This window comes from Myotis lucifugus, unplaced genomic scaffold (genome assembly GCF_000147115.1).
Source record: "Myotis lucifugus unplaced genomic scaffold, Myoluc2.0 scaffold_69, whole genome shotgun sequence".
NCBI lineage: Eukaryota > Metazoa > Chordata > Mammalia > Chiroptera > Vespertilionidae > Myotis > Myotis lucifugus.
Window position 1 is genome coordinate 3,809,308 of NW_005871117.1, and position 18,209 is coordinate 3,827,516.

Consider the following 18,209-nt stretch of genomic DNA (forward strand, 5'->3'; position numbering starts at 1 on the left):
TCTATTGTTTTATGGGTCTCTCCATTTGCATTTACTTGCCTTCTTTTTTAATATGGATGGGATTTCATCCTCGCTTATTTGCCAAGTGTCTAACATATAATACTCCAAGGTACTCCCCCACCTTGGGGGCGCTGCGGGGCCTAGAACCCGGTTCTTTTATATCCTCTGCCCTTCATCTTCCTTTCTCGATCCCAATTCCGCCTATGATGCATTCCGTTTGCCCTTTATCTGAAGTTTAGTGGAACACATGGCGGTTGGCCGTTGAAAGACTTTGTTTTTTTTTTCCGGCGGTCTTTTCTTTGGCACTTGGTGTGCCCAGGCGTGTTGCAGGTCATTGGGGTCCGTGAGGCCGGCAGGGGGGGGGCAGTTGGGTGTGAGCAGGCCGGCAGTTGGGGGCGATCAGGCCCGGCAGTGAGGGGCAGTTGGGGGCGAGCAGGCTGGCCGAGGGGGGCAGTTGGGGGCCATGAGGCTGGCCGGGGAGGGCAGTTGGAGACGAGCAGGCGGACTGGGGAGGGCAGTTGGGGGCCATGAGGCCGACGGGGGGGGCAGTTGGGGGTGAGAAGGCCAGTGCAGGGGCAGTTGGGAGCGAGCAGGCTGGCAGGCAGAGTGGTTGGGGCGATCAGGCAGGCAGGTGAGTGGTTAGGAGCCAGTGGTCCCAGATTGCGAGAGGGATGTCCGACTGTCAGTTTAAACCGGCAGTCGGACATCCCCCGAGGGGTCCCAGATTGGAGAGAGTGGAGGCTGGGCTGAGGGACACCCCCACACCCATGCACAAATTTCGTGCACCAGGCCACTGGTCCTATATAATAAAAGGCTAATATGCAAATTGTCCCCTTCGACCCAGAGTTCAATCAGTGGGTGGGGCCAGCCAGCCAACCGCCTGTGGCCCCTCCCTCCAGTCGGCCTGGCCCAATAGGCCCTGATCAAGGTGGGCCGGCCGGACCCCACCCATGCATGAATTCATGCACCGGGCCTCTAGTCTATTATAAGATCAGGAAGTATTCATCTTGACCATTTTTGTTGTATATCTATGAATCTTCTCTAAATTACTCATGTCTTTCTAAAAATGTGAAGCTCAGGCCCTGGCTGGTGTGGCTCAGTTGGTTGGGCGTCATCTTGTGCCCCAAAAGATTGCTGGTTCAGTTCCCAGTGAGATCACATGCCTGGATTTTGGGCTCAATCCTTGGTAGAGGGCGTGCAGGAGGCAGCTGATGGATGCTTCTCTCCCTCTTCCTTCCTCTTTCTCTAAAAATCAATAAAAATACTAAAAATAAATAAAAATAAAAATGTGAAGCTTAAAATTTAATATTATATGCAATGTTGAGCACAGTAAGAAAATTTTCTCAAACTCGTTGCATATTTTTTCATTTTAATGCATGTTAATTATTTAGATAGCCTAACTACTTGATTCTAGTAAAACTTTTCTTTTGGTATGGAAAGCAGCAAATGATGTTTCATTTGTTCTACTTCAGATAAGCCAGTGTGACTTTGGTCTAGTTCCTGGGAAGCAACTACATAAGCCAGAGCCTTCCTGAGAGGCTGGTTTAATCCTAAAGTTTGATACAAGCTGTGTTTTTAACCTTTTGAGGGCTTTATTTTTTTTCATTAAAAAATAAAGTTGGAATTTCCAACATGTACAAAGGCAGAGTGACTAATAAGATGAGTTCCCATGAACCAATTACTCCAACAGTTACCATGGCCAATATTGTATCATTTATATCCCCATCCACTGCTCCCCAACCCACACTTCAGATATTTGTTATCAAATCTCAGCTGGGGTTTTTTTTAATATCTATAAATGTTTTAGAAAATGGAAAAACGTTTATACTAAGGATTCCATTTTAGATTAACGTAACTGCACAAACAATTTTTTAAATATAAAACAATTTTTTAAAAATTTATTTCAGAGAGGAAGGGGAGAGGGAGAGATAGAAACGCCAATGATGAGAATCAAGCTTCCTGCACACTCCCCACTGGTGATCGAGCCCTCAACCCGGGCATGTGCCCTGACCTGGAATCGAACTGTGACCTTCTGGTTCATTGGTCGATGCTCAATCACTGAGCCACACTGGTTGAGCTAAAACCCTTTTGAGAATCTGATGAAAGGGACTTTTGCCCCAGAAAAATTCATGTACAAATATGCTTACATTTGTACATACACATAACATCTTCAGGACGCTGAAGTCAATTGGTTAGTCCCCTCGGGTTTATTGGCTCAATTTAAGAACCTCTGTTCTAGAGGATCCACTATGTTGTGATCTTCCATAGAAGGTCATACTTGTAAGATTTATTCCTTTACCAGATGTTCTTTTGAAAGTGTGTTTTATTCAAGGTACTTAGGATACAAAAATAAAGTAAGATATGATTCTTTGCAGGTTAATAAGGGATTTAAGCTACATAAATAATGATAAAATATAATACAGTGAGCAGTCTTAAACAAGCATAGTTTTATAGCAATTAAGAGAAAAAAGAGATTATATTTGTCAGAGGGATTAAAGTATCATTGGTCTGGGACTCGAAGAATGGTGGAATTGTGCTGGTACATATGGGCATGAGAATTCTAGGTAAGAGAACTTCCTGAACCTGAGTCTGAAAGCAAGAAAGCATAAGGTCACTGGCAAATGTTGAGGGGTTCAGTCTGATTAGCTAGTAAGATGTATGGAGGACAGTAGAGGAAAATAATGAAAAGCTAAGTCATGACTAGAGCATGAGGCTCTTGATCACCATACAGAGAATTTGGAACTTTCATAAATGGTGGGGAGCAATTGAAACAGAATATGACCATGATAGTTATTTAGAAAAATTATTTTGGACTGGAAGAAAGACTAAAGGTTGGGAGACCTGTTATGAAGCTACATCAAGAATCAAATGGAAACATAATGAAGCTCTGGTAGGATTAGGAATGGAAAGCAGGGGAGAACTGCAAGAATTATAGAAGAATCAGTGAGACTTAACACTAATGCATGTTTAAGGGGAGGGAATGGTTAAAGATAACTTGGATGTTTTGAATCTGGTAATGATATGACACTATCATTAACACCCTCGATGAAAACCCCTGTTATTCTAGCAATCCCTCATTCTGGTTATATAAGCTTCATTGGAATCACTAAGCCTTCGACCATGTCTATTCTTTTTAGTCAGAGCCCTCCTTCCCTCTCTTCCTTCTTAGTACACCCTCAAACTCCTTTATCTCTTGTTTTTCTATTTCGCTTGTCCTATAACTCGGCCCCAGTAAAGTCCAGCCATCTATTATCTCTGTTCTTATAGCCAGGGTATAGAGCACTGCTGAAGATATTTATACAGCCTTATAAATAGGTACCACCCTTTGATTTCTAGCATTAGCTGGGCTCTTAAAAAATATATATATACATATATCTATATATATATATATATATATATTTTCTTTTAATTGATTTCAGAGAGGAAGGAAGAGGGAGAGAGAGATAGAAATATCAATGATGAAAGAGAATCATTGATCGGCTGTCTCTTGCACACCCCCTACTGGGGATTGAGCCTGCCACGTGGGCATTTGCCCTGACCAGGAATGGAACCAGTGACCTCCTGGCTCATAGGTCAATGCTCAAACACGGAGCCATTCCAGCTGGGCTAGCTGGGCTCTTAATAGCACTCAAACATCCTTTATGTCACTAGTCAGCTTCCTCTCCCTCTGGTAGCTTTCAAGATAAACTTTAACCTGTCACACAAGGTTTTTGGACTTTCCCTACTTTCTCTTTAGCCCCATATCTTGCCTTTCTATTTCATATTCTCTATGTTCTAGCCATAACACAGCACAGCACAGCCAATCTCCTAAATGTATTGTGCTCTCTCAGTTTCACACCTTCACACTTTTTCTGTATGTTTTCATAATAGTTTCATGGAGGTAATTCATATGCTGTACAGTTAACCTGTTCAAATTGTACGATCCAATGTTTTCTTACTATATTCACAGAATTGTGCATCTTTTAACACAATTTTGAAACGTTTTCATCATTCTTCAAAGAAACCCTGTATCCATTAGCAGTCACTCCTCATTTCCTTCCACCTCTCCTTGCCAGCCCTAAACAACCACTAATCTACTTTCTGTCTTCATAGATTTGCCTATTCTGAACATTTTATATAAACGGAATCATATAATCAATATGTGGTCTTTTGTGACTGGCTTCTTTCCATAATATTTTCAAGGTTCATCCCTGTTGTAGCATGAATAAGTACTTCATTCCTTTTTGTGACCAAATAATATTCTGTTGTATGGCTATGCCACATTTTGTTTATCCATTCATCAGCGGATGGACAGTTGATTGTTTCCACTTTTTGACTATTGTGAATAACTAGAGGCCCAGTGCACGAATTCATGCATGGGTGAGGTCCGGCCAGCCTATCTTGATGGGGGCCGATCAGGGCTGGGCTGGTTGGGGGAGGGGCCATGGGAGGTCGAGGGGTGCCGATTGGGGCCCCCCAACCTCACATGGCCCTTCCCTGGGCCGGCCTAGCTGCAGTGCACGTCATAGCAACTGGTCATTACGGTCGTTCCAGTCTCTTGGCATATATATATATATATATATATATATATATATATATATGCTGTGATGAACATTTGTGTACAAGTATTTGTGTGGATATATGTTTTCACTTTTCTTAGGTATAGAACTGGAAGTAAAATTGCTGGGTCATATGGATGTTTAACCTTTGGAGGATTGACCAAACTCTTTTCCAAAGCAGCTGTACCATTTTACAATCTCTCTGGCAGTATATAATAGTTCCAATATTTTCATTTCCTTGCCAACTTTTATTTATTATTTATCGTGTTATTATAGTCATCATATTGGATATGAAGTTATCTGTCACTGTAGCTTTGATTTGTATTTTCCTAATGAATAATGAGGTTGAAAATATTTTCATGTGCTTATTGGCCATTTGAATATTTTCTTTGAAGAAATGTTTATTTGGCCCAGCCAGCATAGCTCAGTGGTTAAGTGTTGACCTATGAACCAGGAGTCATGGTTTGATTCCCTATCGGGGCATATGCTCGGGTTCCTGGCTTGATCCCCAGTGTGGGACATGCAGGAAGCAGCTGATCAATGATTCTCTCTCATCATTGATGTTTCTCTCACTTTCTCTTCCTCTCTGAAATCAATAAAAATATATTTTTAAAAAAGAAATGTTTATTTGAATCCTTTATTCATTTTAATGGATTATTTGTCTTATTATTTAGTTGTAAGAATTCTTTATATATTTTAGATGCAAGTCCCTTATCAGATATATTTAGGTCTTTGATCCAATTTGAGTAAATTTTTGTGTATGATGTGAAGTGGTAAGTATGTGCAATTTCATTCTTTGCATGTGGCTATTCAGTTCCTCCACACCATTTGTTGAAGAGACTATTGTTTCCCCACTGAATTTTTTTAGCACCCCTGTCAAAAATCAATTGATCTTAAATGTGAGGTTTTATGTCTGAACTCTCAGTTGTATCCCATTGATCTATATGATTACTTCATGTTTTTCTAACTTTTGTTTTAGAATGTCTTATCTGCCCTTTACACCTGGGTAAACTCCTACCTCATGATTCTTTACCAAAAGCTTTCCTTTCCCTAGCATATCTTTGGCATACCTCTATATACTTATAGCATAGTGCTATGCTCATCACTCTTCTGTGGCATGCATATATAATATACACACATATATATTCTTCAGTAGTTAGTAAGCTTTTGGAGAGTAGGGATTGGACTTTCATATATGAATCCCAGAGCTGTCCATTTCTAGTTGCCATCAGAAGATTGAATAGACATTTTTACTTATTAATTGAAATTTATTATACCTTTCTTTTTTATTTACTCATCTGTCAGATACTTATTGAGTGCCTATCATGTGCCAGGCACTGTTCTAGGCTCTGGGGATACAGCAGCAAACAAAACAGTCCCCTGCACTCATGAAGCTTTCATTCTAGAAGCGGGAAACAGACAATATACAAATAGTTTGATGGTTGCCAATAAAACCAGCAAGGAAATCCATTTTGCAAGAAAGGTCAAGACTGGTGATACAGAATTTGGAATTGTCTTCAAAAAGTTGATACTTTAAACTATATAGTAATAGAATCACTAAGAAATTTGAGTATATAAAAAGAACATGACTGCAGAGAGAATCTTCAGAATATCCAAATTTGGGGGGTGGGGGGGTAGTCTAAAGGTAGAAAAACCATAAGAGTAGAATTCTGGAAACCAAGAGAAAAATATATAGAATGGTAAAGGTGAATTAAGCCTAAGAACAAATTATGGATTCAGGTTGTTAGATAGTAATTGATAATCTTAAGAATTAAGTTTCAGGAGAGTTGTTGGAGCCAGATTTTTTTTTTTAACATTTTTATTTTATTGATTTTTTTACAGAGAGGAAGGGAGAGGGATAGAGAGTTAGAGAGAAACATGGATCAGCTGCCTCCTGCACACCCCCCACTGGGGATGTGCCCGCAACCAAGGTACATGCCCTTGACTGGAATCGAACCTGGGACCCTTCAGTCCACAGACCGACGCTCTATCCACTGAGCCAAACCAGTTAGGGCTGGAGCCAGATTTTAAGAGTCCTCCGGGGAAAGGTCAATGGGGGAAAAAGGAGACATGTGTAATACTTTAAACAATAAATAATTTAAATTAAAATAAATTTTAAGAGAGAGATTGAATCCTAGGACTTTTTTGCAACAGTGGAACTGTGCTATGATTTTTTTTCTTACTCCTTAATGCTGTATCCATAAATGAGGAATTTAAATGTATATATGTAGATGGTGTGTGTGTTTTTTTTTTTATCTCTGTAGGACTTCTTTTTTCCCCCCTGAGAGACCTAAAAATTTATTCCATAAAGAATCTCTCTCAGTGGGAATGCAGACTGGTGCAGCCACTATGGAAGACAGTATGGAGTTTCCTCAAAAAACTAAAAATGGAACTCCCATTTGACCCTGTGATCCCACTTCTAGGAATATATCCCAAGAAACCAAAAACACTAATCAGAAAGGATATGTGCACCCGTATGTTCATAGCAGCACAATTCACCATAGCTAAGATCTGGAAACAGCCTAAGTGCCCATCAGTAGATGAATGGATTAGAAAACTGTGGTACATCTACATGATGGAATACTATGCTGCTGTAAAAAAGAAGGAACTCTTACCATTTGCAACAGCATGGATGGAACTGGAGAGCATTATGCTAAGTGAAATAAGCCAGTCAATGAAGGAAAAATACCACATGATCTCACTCATTCATGGATAATAAAGACCATTACAAACTTTTGAACAATAATAGATACAGAGGCAGAGCTGCCTCATACTGATTGTCAAACTGTAGCGGGAAGGCCAGGGAGGGTTGGGGAGCAGGAGGGAGGGGGGTAAGAGATCAACCGCAGGACTTGTATGCATGCATATAAGCATAACCAATGGACATAAGACACTGGAGGGTAGGGGAGGCCAGGGGATTGTCAAGGGCGGGGGGCGGGGGGGGGAGGACACATATGTAATACCCTTTGTAATACTTTTAGCAATAAAAAAAAAAAGAATCTCTCTCAGAGTTGTTATCCATTGAATTTCTTTCATTTTGAAAGCCTTTATATCTTTTAATTTCGTCATTCCTTCTATCAGAATGTGTTAGTCTTGGGTTAATCATTTGACCATTTATATAAATAGTTGCTGTGTATATATATGTAGATAGTTGAATGTAAGCAGTTAATGTGTAACTTTGTGTTTTCTTTTTTTCCTTTGGAATAGTGACAGAAATGTTGGTAAATGTTCTGAGTATTTGCTCTGATGATGAACTGATGACTGAAGGTGAAGACCAGTTTGATGGTATGATTATTCATTTTACTATTTTTTTCATTGTGAAATGGTATCTTTTGAACTGCCAGCTTCAGTACACACTCTTTTGCAAAATATAGTCATTGATCTCAAATGACTATGCTATTTGATAAGTAACAGTCACTTTTTCAGATACTATTTATTTTAAGATTTTTAAAATAACTTTAATGATTTTATTTTTGTTCATTTGTTTGTATGGGGAAGAAGATGAATTTTGGGGAAAGGAGAATTTGGAAGAAAGAACAGAAGGAAAGGAAAACTGAAGGTGTAAAAGGATGTGGTTCTTCATGAATATAGACACTGCTTAGAGAAGGAAGGATAAAAATGCTCTTTGTTTTATTGGCACAATATTGCTTAGTGCATCAAAATTTTGTTGTTACTTCTTTCCAAAAAGAAAAGTAGGTTGTCCCAACTTATGAGTGAGTGGTTGTGTTCTAAGAAATCACATGCTGGTTAAGTTTGAGATTCAGAAAGCATATTTTCCATAGAAACAAGGTTATACCAATACAGGGTTGTTAGTTCTTATGAAAGCCAACCAGCCTGTGTACCTAATGTGCATTTGTAGTATAAATTAATACTACAGATACAGAAACAAAATTCCTTTTATTTTTTGTTTTGAAATTTTTATTTTAAACTTTTAAATTTAAATATTTATTTAAACTTAATTCATTGAGTAAATAAGTACATAAATAACTTATAAGCTAAAAACTTTATTTTCTTCCATATCCCTTCATATCTTTGTTGTAGCATACTTTTCATAGTTATAAGCAGTATATAAAATGTTCCCATGTATTAAACATGGTTTGTATATTGGTAAAATTTAATGACTACTTATTTCTAAGTATATTAATATATAATAGTTTTCATAGTTAATTTCATATTTTTTGGCATTTGGATAACTTAAGATATCCTATTATGAATAACATAATAAACATTTGTACAATAGTTTTTATTTTCCTTCTTGGAATAAATTTCTAGAAGAGAATTATAGAGTAAAGAATATAAATTTTAGCTATATTATTTTAGCTATGAATTGCCAGATTACTTTGCAGAAGAATTGAACCAGTATGAAGTGCTTCTAGCAACGAATCCATAGATCTATTTCTCCACAGGCCCACCTCATTGGATTTTGCTCATTTTTACTTATTTTGCTTGGTGGCTGTATAGTAAGAAATTATAGTTGGTTTAATTTACATTTAATTTACATTTCCTTGAAGTTAAGGGAAGAAATTACTGTCTACTTTTCTAACAGTGTAAACCATCCATTTCAGTTGACCACTTATCAAGTAAAATCTGAGTAAAAACTATTTTGATATTTCTCTATTTACAAACAGGTTTGATTCTTAAACCCTGTTGTAGGCCCGTCTGTTCAAAGTGTCTGTGTGCAAGTGTCTGCAATTGCCATCTGTTGGTGGCAGGCAGAGATATGCTTTTTTTCACTCTAGTTTGTTAGAGTAAAATAAATTATGTAGTTTTTTTTGGGGGGGGGGGCTTTACTGAATAATACTTATTTTTCCTTATTTTGATTATCTCTCTTTTTCATGTTTGTGTACAAGTTTTTAATTTTAACATGTTTCATATTTGTCTTTTCCATACAATTTTTTAAAAATATTTTTTTATTGATTTCAGAGAGGAAAGGAGGAGAGAAAGATAGAAACATCAATGATGAGCGATCATTACTGATTGACTGCCTCCTGCATGCCCCCCACTGGGGACCAAGCCCACAACCCAGGCATGTGCCCACACCAGGAATCAAACTGTGACCTCCTGGTTCATAGGTTGACGCTCAACCACTGAGCCACGCTGGCTGGGCTATACAATTTTTAAATAGTTTTAATTAAGTATTTCTTTTCCCTGTTCTGTTATCTCCTTTTTAAGGCTAGGTCTGGCTTCAGATTCTAGTTCCTTATAATGGCTATGTGGCCTCAGTAAGTTACTCAACCTTTCTGAGCCTCAATTTTCTTATCTTCCAAATGAAGATAATGGTAACTACTTTATAATGTTATAGGTATTGATGTGACTGAAATAATTTTTGGTACATAGCCCACTAATATTTTCAGATACATTTTTGTGTTAATTTGCCAAATTCTGTGAAATATCTAGTATGAGTTTTCATTGGGTTATATTAAAACCATATCTAGCCCTAGCCTTTTGGGTCAGTGGATAGAGCGTCGGCCCTCAGACTGAAGGGTCCTGGGTTTGATTACGGTCAAGGGCACTTAGCTCGGTTGCAGGTTCTATCCCTGGCTCTGGTCGGAGCTCATGCGGGAGACAACCAATTGAGATGTCTCTCTCACATTGATGTTTCTCTCTGTCTCTTCTCCCTCCACTCTCTCTAAAAATCAACAGAAAAATATCGTTGGGTGAGAATTAACAAAAAACAATATCTAAATCTAGGAAGTTTAAAAAAATTTAGTTTTCCAAACTAAGATCAAGCTCTTTTGCTCTAAATAATTAGTTCACTTACTATCTTACTATAATTACTCTATTTAATACATAATTATTCCATTTAAAATTATAATTTTTCTTTGAAAAAAATCTGTTATTCTCAAGTTAAATTAATACTTTAATATTTTATATTCTTATTACTATTATAGCTGGTTATCTCAGAATATATAAAGTAATGACATATTTGTGGGTTTATCCAATGTTCAACAGCTTAGATCAGAAAAATTACATCCTATGATAATTTTTATTTTGTTTCTCTTAACTTAAAAATAAGTCATTATCAAAAAGCTGATACTATTTATTTTCTATATTGTTCCCTTTTATTCTTTAAAAATTATATCAATATTGCTAATAGTATGTTAAATAGGAGCAATAATAGGTAATGCTTCAGTCTTCTTCCTATAATAAAAAGAAAAAAAGTTTCTGTTAAGTCTAGCATAGTACGTGGTTTAAATACCTATGATTTATATGAATATAGACACTAAATCTTTTGGAAATTTGATTGGAAATATAAAGTACTATTATTATAGTTCTGAGATTTAATGTGTCTTATCAATATTTTCCCTGTCAATGATAAGTTATGCTTATTCATGCACTTGTTATATCATTCTTACCCTCCGGGGATGAATCACATTTGATTATTAAAGAGGCAATGTGGAAAGGATCAGTGGGTCAGGTGTCTCAGCGCTACCATTATACTACTAGCTGTGTAATCCTGGAAAAGTTACCTAATTTCTCAGGATCTTCTCATCTGTAGATTGAGGGAATAATAGAGAGGATGAAGATTCTTTCCCACTCTTAAGTAATTTAAAAATTGGTAGCACTATTTATGACAGTGTTTCTAAGAAAATATAATGAATTCCCTTCTTCTTCACCTTTATACTCAGGTATTAGAAGCAAGGACTCCAAGAAAATCTTAAGAGTATGGGTCTTAGAGTCTGCAAGGGGGAATGAGAGTGCGTTAGTGGAGGAAAAACACTGAGGAATGAGGAAAGGCGGAGAAAATTAGGATAGGTACTGGGCTGGGATAAGGAAAAGAGCTTCGGGAAGTAGGTTTATTTTTCTTTCTTATTCATATTTCTTCATTTCTTTCCCAAAACTCTGTCCATCTTTTCTTCTTTCTTTTCACCATGATAGCATGTCTTCTGTCCTCTCCTCCTTTTTCTATTCAGCAGTGGAACCATCCTATGGACTGGGCCTGGGGAGAAATCCAACTTAGAAATAAAACTTGGTTGGGCAGGGATTTCTGTAGAGGCAGAATAAGGGTTTAGCTTTTCTGTGGGAAAAGGGAGAGAGCAAGATTGGAGATTTCCCAGTGGCAGGAAGGAAAGAGTAATTTTTGTATATTCAGGTTTGAAATTGGGTGAAGGAATAAGATTCTTTTCCTTTTTAAGTGATGGCCTTTGGTTTTCTGTATTGTTTAATAATGTATGTGTGGGGTTATTGTTAAGTCAAATATTTGCATAAACATATTGCATGTATAAATGCACATAGCATTCATTTTAGAGGTATTATTTAATCATTAAAGAATTTTTGAACACTGATTTTTGTGATATCTTGAGTTTGGTAGAGAAAATACATAACTCATATGTACTTTAGTTTTACTAAACTTAAAACTTTGCATTTCCTATAATTGGAATCATGTATCTCACTCAGCATTAGAATGGAAGATATGGAAAGCCCAGATGAAACATCTCTGCTGCCTACTCTTAGAGCTATTACTTGCTTTGAAACAGTCTGTCACTATTTCTGCAAAAAGATGTCCCTCAAACTTCCAGATTCTATTAGGAACAAAAAGCACATACTATTGATCCTGAGTATGAGCAAAGATTCTGCACTTCAGATTCAAGAAGTTGTGTGCTCTTGTTATTATGAAGTGCGGGAGGCTTAGTCTTTCCTTCATTGGGAGTGGGTGAGGTTTTCCACCGAGGTAGTTAATAAAGTTACCTACATTTCTCTGTATATACTACAGATTTTGCAGATGTTGGTGTCCTTGAAGAACCACATGAGTTTGTATCATATTTGTGTCATTACCTTTCACTTAACATACTTCCATGAGTGATACATTTCTTTAGGGGTATCAATATAAATGTGCAATTGTTGTTAGCACAGTCTTCTATCAGTCTTATGTGTTTTCACATGTATTTTTGTCCCTAATTTGTCTACTCTCACCAAATATTATACTCATTCTGTCCCTAATTTCTTCTGAACACATATCTTTTAAGAAATCTTTCCTTTAGAGCTCTACACAGTGGCATCCTTCTTTTATTTACCACATCCTACAATACTACATTTTTCAAATTTCAAATATGAGGGTCTTCATTTTTCTCTCTTTCTACATTCATTCTTCAGTACCACTGCCAAGTTAAATTTCTATCTTTTTATTTGTCTCAACCACCTTTTTTCCATCATTCACTTCCTTTTTTCTGGACTCTCCATCTGAAGAACGGCTCATATATGGCAATAAAAAAGGTACAGACCAGACAGAGTAACATTGTTTTGAAATATGACTTCATAAGTTGTCCTCATGTCCATGTAAGTCAGCACATTCATTGAGTACTATTTATGCAGAGTCCTCTTGGGCCTTGTGAAAATTTAGTTTAAGTTTTATCTAAGTTAGAATTTGATGTTTTTAGAAGTCATATTCCAAGATATCTGTCTTTCTGTGCATGGAAATATTTTCCCCTCTTTTTCATTCCTCTTGTTTTTAAATTTCATTCTTTTGCTTATTTGTAATGTTTTGTACTTTTCCCTGCATGATTAGGGGTGTTTGATTGTCTGTCTATTCCCCAAAGTAATTTTACTGTGGACATTTACTTTAATATTATGCATGATGTGTTTGTAGACTGATTTAAAATCCTGATTTGTACAATGCGTTTATATTCCAATGAATTTTTAAATTTGAAATCCGTAGTTTACACAGCATTCAGTTTTACAGGTATATAAATTAAGACTGAAAATTCAATATACTTCATTACAGTCATCTTCCCCCATCCCCATACCCCTTTCCTGGCTATTTAAAAAATTTTGTCAATTTTAAAACAAAATGTATATATTAATTTATTTTAGGAGAATCAGACTTACTTTATATCCTTGGATAAAATACTTAGTAAGCTTGATTTATTTCTCTATAAAATGAGGAGATTGAACTTTGCAATATCTTTAATGTCTTTTCAAATTCTAATATTCTACAATTCTGAGACTTTTAGTTTTTGTTTTGTTTTGTTTCATCTTAAAAATACCTGTGTGGTGCCATGGTACCAACACCATTTTGGACTTGTAAAAGCTGTAGCTTTAGTACTCATAATATTGCCCTTCATAGCACCATAAAGATGGTCATGGAGCCTATTTTCTCTAAAATGTGTCTTTTGTTTTCATCTTTGAAATTGGATTTCTTTTTCTGTTTCCTTGCAGTAAGGTCCAGTCATCATCTTAGTTTTTAATTATGTATGTTTGTGGGATGCTTGAATTTTAAATGAGATGCTCTAGCCCAGAAGACTATGATTGTTCAGACCTTTGTATACCTAAGGCCCCTTTTGGTCCAGTGTCTTTAACCTTTCCTTAACTTTCTTCTCAACCATGGTGCTTCCCTATGTGTGTTTTCATCATGCTGAAGCACAGTTCTAAGAAACCACACTCTTAGGTCCAGAGTGATTCTAGGTGCTGTATATGAGATGACAGCACTGAGATTGTTGTTCTTTTTAGTGTTTCATCAGCTAAATATTCAGTTATTTTGGTATGTTCTCTTCTGTATCAGTGATAGCACAGCTAACCCTTTAGAAATGAAGCATTAGAGAGCATATGAGATCTTGCTCCTCAGCAATTGTCCTCATTTTTGGCTCAAATAAAGTAATAAAAATTCTTAAAAGGAAGGAGAGAGAGAAAACGAAAAAATGAAAGAAAGAAATGAAGCATTAGTGATCCTTTAGATATTTTTTAGGGAGTCTTTTCTCATTGCTCATTCTCCTTGTGCCATACTCACCTAGGGAGGCAAGAACTTGTATATATTTGTATGACCTTAGAAGATACCTAGTTTATGAGGCTGAGATGCGCATTGTTGTTGAAATGCCTTGTATGGCCCTTAGTTCTGGGTCACCTGCATAGTAGTGGCTTCATACCATTATTTTTAGAGAGCAAGGAAGCTTATTTTGTCATAGCATAATGAGATATTTCCCCAGCCTGCATGTCAAAGGCTTTTATAATAAACATAAAATTATAGGCTACTACCAGTTTTTGTCTGTTAGTCTGCATGCCATTGGCTCTCATGAGAATTAAACAAAGACTGTAGGGTTGTTATCATTTTTTTGTCATTTGTTTTGTGATACAGGTTGGGTTGTAGTTTCTTTCCCATTGCCGTTTTATTAATTATTCAGTAGTGTGAGAGTCATAAAGTTTATGGGTTACTTTTCATTTTCATCTGTATCAGATCCCAGTATTAGATCAATGCCGAGCTAAACATTAAAGGAGTAAGAGGCTTTTTGGCATGAGTTTATCTAAGTCTCCTCCATGTGAGCTGGTGGCAGGGGCCTGGTGTTGGTTCAGATGAGTGTGGAACAGACTAATACAGCGGTTCTCAACCTGTGGGTCGCGACCCATTTGGCGGTCGAACGACCCTTTCACAGGGTTCGCCTAAGACCATCTGCATATCAGATATTTACAGTACGATTCATAACAGTAGCAACATTACAGTTATGAAGTAGCAACGAAAATAATTTTACGGTTGGGTCACAACATGAGGAACTGTATTTAAAGGGCCAGAAGGTTGAGAACCACTGGGCTAATAGAATGGTGCAAGTCAATGCCCTAAACCTGAGTCTTTATTTATTCCATTGAAAGTAGGTTCAGCTGCCGCTCGGAAAGAAATCATAAGAAACAAAATTCGAGCAATTGGCAAGATGGCAAGAGTCTTCTCTGTTCTCAGGTAATGATACATTTTTCTAATTATTTGTTTTAGAGAAATTATTTGTATTGTACTTTGTTAACAAGCAGTGTCCTGTTTGACATCTAAAAGCAGTATAGTAGTATTCTCCCTGTAAAGAAGTTCTACATTTACACATTGAAGAGAGGAACAGGTCCCTTTGAAACTAGGGTTTTTGACCCTTGTGATTATTATTATTCACCTTTGGTATCTCTTGTCCTTTGTGATAAAAGAATCTATACACTGAAAATTAAAGCAAGCTAAGAAGGAAAGGGCCACTTTTTAGAGTATTTTTTATGAACTTGCTCATCTGTATAAGAAGTCCCTTTTGTTGAAGCCACAAATTGTCTTCCTGGGGCTCATCTAGGAAGGGTACACATGAATGGGTCAGTCCCGTTGATGATAAACCTTACCATATATTTATTTAATAAAGGTTTTCAGAAAAAAAACAATATATGCCTCAGTAGTAATGTACAACCTCATATCTGAAGCATTTAGAATAGGGGAAAATGTATATCTTGCAATTGAGGAAAATATGGTAATAGTAATGCACATCATAAATTACATACATGGGCTATATCTGGGCCTATCTTCTCTTTTAAACTAAGAACTTATTGGATGTCTCTGATGTTTGTTATATCTCTGCTATAGGGAGGAGAGTGAAAGTGTGCTGACACTCAAGGGTCTGACTCCCACAGGAATGTTGCCTAGTGGAGTGTTGGCTGGAGGACGGCAGACCCTGCAAAGTGGTAATGATGTTATGCAACTTGCTGTGCCTCAGATGGACTGGGGCACACCTCACTCTTTTGCTAACAATACACATAATGCATGCAGGGAATTCCTTCTGCTTTTTAGTTCCTGTCTCAGCAGCTGACATAGGTGGAATACTCTATGATAGGTAGTATCTGATTAATAACCTGAGCAGGGCAGAAAATTGACAGAATATTCATTTCAATTGAAAATAATAGTCTCAGCTTTTCATGAAATGATATGGGAGCAGATCATATCATAATGTCTGAAATATTTATTTACTTTATTTATCGATCTAATGCACCCTTTTCTTTTAAAAGCCCCAGTTTCAGAATGTGAATCCAGGATATGCTATATCGTATTACTAAAATGGAAATGTAATTTCAACTTTCTTATTTTTTTAATTTATGTAATTGTATTCGACTATGCTTTTATTATCAGATACTTAATTTTAGAAGTAATAATATGCTTGGGCCCCAGAGCATTACTTATGCACTTACTTGCTAAAAGATTTGTGCAAGGTTTTGTACCCTGGTAAATGATGCCAAAGTTTGTTTTCTGTGGTGTTTGTCAAATGTTCTATGTATAATCGACTGTCTGTAACATGCTGTTTTCTTCCTCTGCAGATGTAGCTGCTTTCCTAAATCTGTCTGTCTTTCTTTAGGTTAGCTGTATGTCTGTAAAAGTATGTTAAATTAAATTACTCTATCAGACACTTGTCTGCCTTTTGATGTAGAAGCAACTTTGTAGCACCTTGTTTTGAAGTTTGCTGCATTCTAGTTGCTGCACTTGGTGCATTCTGAACATGAATGTAACATTAGATATTAAGTCATTGTTATAAGGGGTTAAATTTAAATCCTGTAAGTCAAAATCAAAAGGGTGTTATTAAGTGTGCCTTTATTTTGCATGAAAATAAAAAGAATTATACGTAAAGCATTCCTGTAATCTGGCTCATTGAATATTTTATATTTTTAAAAAAACTTTTTTTTTGTAGTAAATATTTGTGTAAAACACTGGGTTAACTTTTTGAAAGCCCATTACAGATTAAATAGAAGAGAGTGTTGTGAATGTTATAGACTATGCACAGTAGCTCAAAGTCTAGATTTCTTTCCCTTGTGGTTGGAAAGCAAAAATGTGATATGAAAGCTTAATTGATGTTTTATTGTAGCCACTTTTGACAGCCCTCCAAGGGTCACTGCTCTATTAAAACAGGCAGCAACAGATCCAATGTTTTCCTTAGTCATGATTAACAATTTCTTTTTGGTGTTATAATTAGGAAATGTTTAAAGCAAAAACAAAAAGGAAATTTTAATTTAAAGTTTAAGATAAATTTAAATTAGATTGGTTTTTCACAATTTCATTTCACTCAATCTCATAATAAATGCTTAAATAAATAAAAATAATATTTCCTGTAGACAAATAATTTCTACTTGTAGCCTATTTATGTTGTATTTTATATGTTATTGTGTTGTCTGCTACCACCACTGGCATATGTGAGAAATACAGCTATGTTTTGAAATTGTAGTTTCAAATTTTCATTCTGGATGAGGCCTTCTTTTTTGATTTATTTACAAATCTGCTTTTATTTTTTTATATCCCTTGCCCTCCATTTTTTTTATTAATATTGTAAACATTAGACAAATGAACTAAAAAGAATTTGATTGAAACAAATTAAAATCTTAAACATTCAATAAAACTTGTAACAGTGTTAATAGAAAAAGGATGAATTTTAATAAGCTTGAAAAATGTTATACCCTTCCCCTTCTTCGTTCAGAAAAGAAAAAGAAACTTGAAAGGGTTTCATACATAAATAAATCATCCTTGGATATATTATTACTTTTACGTTGTTTCCACAACAAATCTTTCTTTCAGATTTCACAATTAGCACCTGCTAATTAGTGCTTTGTTGGCAGTTGGTACTTCTATTTTTTTAAATTTGCAGCCTGAAGCTCAGTTTTCCACTTTGAAATCACCCCCAACTTCAGGGAAGGTTTGTAAGACAATTCTACTGAAGGACCTGTCTATTTCTAGCATAGAATGAGTTACTGGTTGGCGCTGAGCTAACGGGGTCCAATTTGGAAAACTAGATAGCTCCCTAGTTCTGCCAGTGATGGCTCTTGATAGAGTGGTTTGACCATTTGGTTGAAGTGATTTCCCTAGCATAAGATTAACTTATTTTGAAACAAATCATGAAACTCATACAAAAGCTTCAATTTTGTGTTTGTTTACAAGCTTATCTAACATTTTAAATTTTAGTAGAC

The 18,209-nt window shown here is 36.3% G+C and overlaps 2 protein-coding genes across 5 annotated transcripts in view; both read left to right on the top strand.

Annotated features, from left to right (window-relative positions):
• PPP3CB (protein phosphatase 3 catalytic subunit beta) overlaps nt 1–18,209 on the top strand; it is a 35,729-nt gene that overhangs the window by 12,036 nt on the left and 5,484 nt on the right. For 2 of the 4 annotated variants that reach the window (XM_006090253.3, XM_014457128.2), the window contains exons 9-11: nt 7,746–7,823; nt 15,117–15,201; nt 15,850–15,947. In XM_006090253.3, the coding sequence (XP_006090315.1) occupies nt 7,746–7,823; nt 15,117–15,201; nt 15,850–15,947 (261 nt within the window). The remainder of the gene's footprint in view (nt 1–7,745; nt 7,824–15,116; nt 15,202–15,849; nt 15,948–18,209) is intronic. The other 2 variants (XM_014457127.2, XM_014457131.2) reach the window with 1 other exon arrangement.
• MSS51 (MSS51 mitochondrial translational activator) overlaps nt 15,858–18,209 on the top strand; it is a 38,622-nt gene continuing 36,270 nt past the window's right edge. Inside the window, exon 1 of the mRNA XM_023755105.1 lies at nt 15,858–15,947. The gene's annotated coding sequence lies outside the window, so the exon portion shown is untranslated. The remainder of the gene's footprint in view (nt 15,948–18,209) is intronic.